Source organism: Hyperoodon ampullatus (genome assembly GCF_949752795.1).
Source record: "Hyperoodon ampullatus genome assembly, chromosome: 2".
NCBI classification, from domain to species: Eukaryota; Metazoa; Chordata; class Mammalia; order Artiodactyla; family Ziphiidae; genus Hyperoodon; species Hyperoodon ampullatus.
In genome coordinates, this window is record NC_136915.1 from 140,970,281 (window position 1) to 140,977,111 (window position 6,831).

The 6,831-nt window shown below is 38.3% G+C and overlaps 1 protein-coding gene across 1 annotated transcript in view; it reads left to right on the plus strand.

Moving 5' to 3' along the window:
• LOC307065731 (piwi-like protein 3) overlaps window positions 1-4,748 on the plus strand; it is a gene marked incomplete at both ends in the record, with an annotated part of 59,010 nt that extends 54,262 nt beyond the window's left edge. The window contains 7 exon segments of the mRNA XM_079722647.1: window positions 1,494-1,564; window positions 1,925-2,078; window positions 2,785-2,813; window positions 2,816-2,842; window positions 2,845-2,905; window positions 3,779-3,932; window positions 4,614-4,748. Coding sequence (XP_079578773.1) covers window positions 1,494-1,564; window positions 1,925-2,078; window positions 2,785-2,813; window positions 2,816-2,842; window positions 2,845-2,905; window positions 3,779-3,932; window positions 4,614-4,748 — 631 coding nt within the window.
• Window positions 4,749-6,831: the final 2,083 nt, after the last annotated feature.

Below are 6,831 nucleotides of genomic sequence, written 5' to 3' on the forward strand. Positions count from 1 at the left end.
GCAGAGCCAATTTTCTTGTGATTGTGGGACAGAGGATCCCACTTCCTTGCTGGCTGTCACCTACAGCTAGTCTCAGCTTCTAGAGTTTCATCCACATTCCTTCTGATGTGCTCCTTGCCTCCCCTCCAACTTCCAACCCGCCAATTCACACTGTGCTCTTGTTCTCTTTTGAATCTCTCCATCTTCCTCTTCTGTCATCAGCCAAAGAAAACTTGCTGATTTTAAAGGAGCTCATGAGGTCGGATATCATCCATCTGGAGACTCTCCTTATCCTAAAGTCAACTGTGCCATATAACATCATCACAGGGGCTAGATCTCAGTATGTTCACAAGTTCCAAGGATGAGGACAGGTAGAATTCTGCCAACCGCAGGATTTGATCAGTGAGCCTCTGCATAGGGACACATGAGGAAGCACTTAGGATATACGTGGGTGAAGACACATATGGGAACATACCCAGTGGCCTGTAGGTATCATAAGATCTTGTCTTCATACATTTGTATATAATGTACCTGAATAAGGAGATGTGCTTCTATAGCCTATGATTCTCCTTTTCTCCAGGGACCTTTTATTTTCTGTGCTTAGAGTAGAAAATAAAACCCATAGTGCAGATGGGTTTGCATATTCTTCTCTTGTGCATTATGGTATGTGGGACAGTCACAAACCACCACTATGTTCAGTGTTGTTTGTGGCCCACCAAGTATAATCCCACAGTATCCTTTAAGGATCTTTTTTTTTCCAGTCATACTCTAAATACAGTAACATGGATTTACTCTGCTTTTTTTTAGTAGAAAATGTTGTGATAATAGGTAAAAAGTTAAGCTTGCATTCATGCAATAGGTATTTTTGAGCACTTGCTATGTGTAAATACTGAGAATGCAGCAGTGAAAATGTAAAGCCAAAATACCTGATCCCATCCATTGGAGCCATCGGAGTACAGATTCAGATGAAGAGGCAAACATACATCATACCCTATCAGGTCATCCTAATACTCTGAAGTAAACAAAAATGCAATAAGGGGATAGAAACTCTAGACAAACAGGTGATTTTACTTGATACGTTGAGCAGTGGTCACAATAGCTATTACTGTTTTGAAGCAAACTGCTCCCTCCAAAGCAGATTCATATGGATGAACCATTGTTTAAGACATTGAACTAGAAGTAGGAGTCTCCAGAAAAACACTGGGTTTGCACTTTGTGGAATTCCCCAGGAGCTGAAACAATATGAGTCATATGTATTCAAAGCATGTATAATTTGTAGTTAATGTTAACAAATGTTTCCATTCTTACTCTTTGCGTGCATTCAAAATTTTACAAAATGCCTAAGATATGTGAAGAGACCAATACTTGGATCTCTACAGCAGGATGAAGAATGGATCTTTAATTGGGTCCTCAACTACTGATAGTGAATTTTTTTTGGTCATGGATTAATTTCATCATTTTGATTCTGAATTAATCTTGTTTTCCAAACTAATGGCTTATTTTTCTCCATACAGGTGGTTCTCTCAATGCATCATCCAGCAATCGGGGCAGGAGCTTGTCAATGGGCTGACGACCTGTTTGCATAGTCAGTGCCTGGTGGAAGCTGGAGGGCTTGAGTCTATACTGGTGGAGATACTGCCCCCCCTAACTGGGACATCTGGCAATGAGTGAAAACACTTTTCGTTGTCACAATGGGGATAGAGTGCTAGGGATGCTGTTAAATGTCTTACGATGCATGGGACAGCAACACTCCCTGTCCCTGACCACCACAAAGAATTATCTGGCTCAAAATTTTCATACTGTTGTTAAGTATGGGCTAGACTGAAGATTTAAGCAGTGTCCTGAAAGCTACCATGTTGACAAATGAACATAGAAGTTGTCAAAAACAGTGGCCACTTTGTTCCAAGTTATGGTTTATTTATTTGTGTTTCTGACTTCCTTTCAGCTGCCTTGAAACTCTGGTATGAACAAAATTCATCTCTGCCACATTCTACCATTGTGCATCGAGATGGAGTGGGAGATGGACAGCTTCAAGCACTGATTGACCAAGAACTAAAACAGATGGAGTCCTACTTAGAAAATCCTTACAGAGGACAAAAGTGGGTATATTACTCATTAAGTGCAGATTTTGTAAGCTTTACATTTTAGTTTCCGGGGGCAGGGGGAAATATCTACAACAATTGTGATGTGTGAATTGGAAAGCTGGATACAGAGGGCTTCAGTGGATGGGTGGGGAGAAAAAAACAGACCCTTCCCACTTTGTGTTCCATGCCCATGTCAGAGGAGAAAGCAGAACTGAAGCCTTGCAGTAGCAGGTTGTTTCCCCATATGGAACCACATGATTCTTCTCTTTTTCTAATCTCCTTCCAAACCTTGATGGAGGAGGGCTTGCTAACCTCAGATATTCCTAAAAATCCATGAACATAGCCTGTCAATGGTTTGTACTATCCAGCTCCTTTATCCTGGAGTTCTGTACGTCCCAGGACTGGGGATTCCTCTCAGTTCCCTTCTCTGGCTTCACCTGTTTGTCAGTGAAGCCTGGTGCCCAGCACAGACAGTACTAGTAATCCTGACTTTGGGAGGAAGGGACCCTTCCCCTAGGATCTGAATGGCTATGAATAGAAACCTCCTCCTTTACTTCCTGAATCAGGCTCTTGGAGCTAAGACAATAAAATTGGGGTGTGTGGAGAGATACCATCTGCAGACTCCTTTTAATGGCTCCTATGTGCGGGCTGTTTTCGGCACTCTGAATGCTTCTGAGATAATGCAGAGCAAACAGAGCGACATTGATCTTAATCTTTTAAGTGTCAGACTAACTTTCATCGTGGTGAAGAAACAAACATCAGATTTTTTATTGAAAAGGATGAAGACTTGACAATCCATCTCCAGGAATGGTTATTGATTTAGAGGTGACTAGGATGGAATGGTAAGCCATCTTTCTTTATTTTAAAGATTCATTTTTATTTAAATAGTAACAGAGTTTTTTAAGGTTTGCATGATTTGGACGAGAAAGGAAGAATTGACCTAAAGAAGGTTAAAAATGATAGGTATATTAGATGATATTTTTTTCTGTCTTCAATCATTTTGTTTCTCAGAGAATTTTAAAAACAGACAAATATTTATTGATTGTTCTACGATGATTCAGTTGTTAGGAAGAAGGCTAGAACTTCTGGTTAACTTTAGACTTCTAAGTGAATTATGCAAATAAGAAAGTTATGCAAAACCACAGCAAGAAATAAAACAGGGCATTCATACCAACAGATAGGGAGAAATGAACTAAATTTGAAGAAAGGCAGAAACATTGATTTTTCTAGTAGAAGCCATGAAAGGATTGAAGAAAACAAAGCAAATGAAAAGTACAATTAACATAAAGTATAACATAAAATGACATAAACATTCAATATTTACAATAAATTGGTTAACCTTACCACTTATATAATTTAGGGAGTTTGAATATATTCTGGTGATTTGCAGGGATGGATATTCCGATCTTTCCCTGAATCTCTGGATCACATTACCTATGACCATGTCTAACATGATAATTTGATGTTTGCTGCCTCTAGGCATCAGTGTATATGCTTGTGAGTTTAAATCCCATGAGCGTTATTAATTGTCAATGATTTCACTGTCCTTTGTGGATTTGCTTTAGCAAATCATTGCTCAAAATTTAGCCAGGCTTCTAAATATAAAGGAAACTCTGTATCATAGATTTCTGTAAATTGTTACTTCAAAGACTAGGTTTGCTACATTGTTTTTCTTCTAAAATAAGCTTGATACCAATTATGTTCTATAATTCTAGGTATGACTTTTTTATTGTGAGTCAGTCTGTGAAAAAAGGCACTGGCACTGTCACTCCCACTCTTTATAATGTCATCCATGACATGCTTTACTTGAGCCCAGATGCAGTACAGAGTCTAACTTACATACTATGCCACATGTATTACACTTTTTTAGTAAGTATTCTTTTTCTTTAATTTGGTAATGTGCATCTGTTAATCCTATACTCCTAATTTATCGCTCTCCCCTGCACTTTCTTCTTTGGTAACCATAGGTTTGTTTTCTGTCTCTGTGAGTCTGTTTCTGCTTTGTAAATAAAAATAAGTTCATTTGTATGCTATTTTTTGGGTTCTACATGTAAGTGATATCAAATAATATTTGTCTCTGATTTACTTCACTTAGTACGATAATATCTAGGTCCATCCATGTTACTGCAAATGGCATTATTTCATTCTTTATGAATGAGTACTATTCTATTGTATACACCTACCATATCTTTGTCCATTCATCTGCTGATGGACATTTAGGTTGCTTTTGTGTCTTGGCTATTGTAAATAGTGCTGCTACGAACATTGGGGTACATGCATATTTTTCAATTAGACCTTTCATCTTTTCTGGATGTACGCCCAGGAGTGGGTTTGCTGGGTCATATGGTATCTCTGTTTTTAGTTTTAAGGAGGCTCCGTACTGTTCTCCATAGTGGCTATGGTATTTTTTGATACTGATTTTCCTTCAGATCTGTGAAACTGTTCAAAATTGAATCTACTTTTTGAACCTTGGTTATCCATAAAAATTTAAACTTAGGGAAAGTAGACATAAAGGTAAAAAAAAATTTTTAGTTGATCTTTCTTCTAAAGGGTATCATCCGAGTTCCTGCTCCTTGCCATTATGCCCATAAGCTGGCTTACCTGGTGGGCCAGAGTCTTCACCAAGAACCACATGGATCTCTGTCAAAAGTCTCTTTTACCTTTAACATAGAGAAGAAAGCATGATGGGATGTTGAAAACCACAATTTGTAAATTTATTTTCTCATTCTGCATCTGTACATCTGAAATTTTTTTCCTAGATGCACGATCAGAGTTTAAAACCATTCTTGACTGGACATGGATGAGACTCCAAGTGTGTTATGCTATTTTCAATACTACCACTCACTTAACATGAGGCTTCTCTTCTCCAGGCGGGAGAACTGACAGTGAGAGTTTTGTTTTACAATTTACCTCTCAAATGTGTTACAAGGACTTTATGATTAAACATGCCTGAGTATTCTGTACTCCAAGCAATGCTGCTCTAATTGTAAAGGTTGGGGGACTTCCCTGGTGGTGCAGTGGTTAAGAATCTGCCTGCCAATGCGGGGGACTCGGGTTCGAGCCCTGGTCCAGGAAGATCCCACGTGCCATGGCACAACTAAGCCCATGCACCACAACTACTGAGCCTGTGCTCTAGAGCCCACGAGCCACAACTACTGAGCCCACATGCCACAACTACTGAAGCCCACGTACTCTAGGGCCCATGCCCTGCAACAAGGGAAGCCAGCGCAATGAGAAGCCTGTGCACCACAATGAAGAGTAGACCCCGCTCACCACAACTAGAGAAAAGCCTGCACACACCAATGAAGACCAAACGCAGCCAAAAATAAATAAATCAATTTTTAAAAAAAGGTTGGTCATTAGTCACATGGAGAATATATATATCTATGAACAAGTAAATTCTACTTGGAAAATCATACCTACTTTATTTTTGTAACATCCTTTTTCTCAAGGACAGCGAAGACATAAAAGTGGCAAAATTAAATGGGAATTTATTTGTGTATAATATTTTGTATGAAAGAAACAACCTATGTATGAAATAGTTTGTTCTTTGTACCTGCATGGGAATCTGAATTTTTTCTGGTGGAGCTGCAGTAAGGAGAGCTTTGCGATTTAGAAGTTGGTGGCTCAGGAATGTAATATTTTGTCACTTTTCCACAAAGAAGGTAAATTAAGGGCTTTGTTAGCATTTCTGTTTAATTCATTCTCTTGTGCATGTCTAAGTGTGACATTATTGTGTTAGCTGTATCATCATCAGAAGAAAGTCTTGAATAAGTTGTTTAAATGAAGCTATCATGTTTTTCCTGAAAGCAGACACATTTTTTTTCTCTCTCCACTTAAAACTATCTTTAAATAGACTTAAGAAACAATATGAGGGACTTCCCGGTGTCTCAGTGGTTAAGAATCCACCTGCCAATGCAGGGGAGACGGGTTCAAGCCGTGGTCTGGGAAGACCCCACATGCTGCGGAGCAGCTAAGCCTGGGCATGACAACTACTGAGTCTGCACTCTGGAGCCCGCGAGCCACAGCTACTAAGCCCACACACCGCAACTACTGAAGCCCACATGCCTAGAGCCCATGCTCCACAGCGAGAAGCCACCACAATGAGAAGCCCGTGCACCACAATGAGGAGTAATCCCCGCTCACCACAACTAGAGAAAGCCCGCATACAGCAACAAAGACCCAACAGAGCCAAAAATAAATAAATAAATAAATAAATAAATAAATAAATACATAAATAAACAATGTGTGAAACTTTTGTTCTCTTATACTCCTAGAGTGTTTTTTTTTTTTGAGGTGGGGTAGTTAGGGGGCTTCAAATACATCAGAAAGGATATGTTTAAAAACAATATAATTGCTTTGATTATAGGTTAATCAATTTAGGTTTGCAATTTGAACCCATCTTATAAGAAATAAAATTAAAACAAGTCTTTTAAATATGCTGTAATCCAGGTAACGTCCTACCTAGCTGTATTGCTAATAATGATAAATATAATATAGGATATGGTCTCCATGATTAAAGATAACACATTCTTTTCTAAAGCTAGAATTTGATTTATGATAGTACATTTATGGTAGTACATTTTTAGAGAGCTACAAAAATCACTTGGAACAAATTCAAAGTAATGAGGACTTTCTGAACATTTCTTATAAATGCAATACAAATATTATTTATTCACAAAACTATAATGGCTAGAATTATAAATTTAAAATGTGATTCAATAAAGGTATTCATGTTAAAATCACTGAATTCAGTCTTGTTATTAAA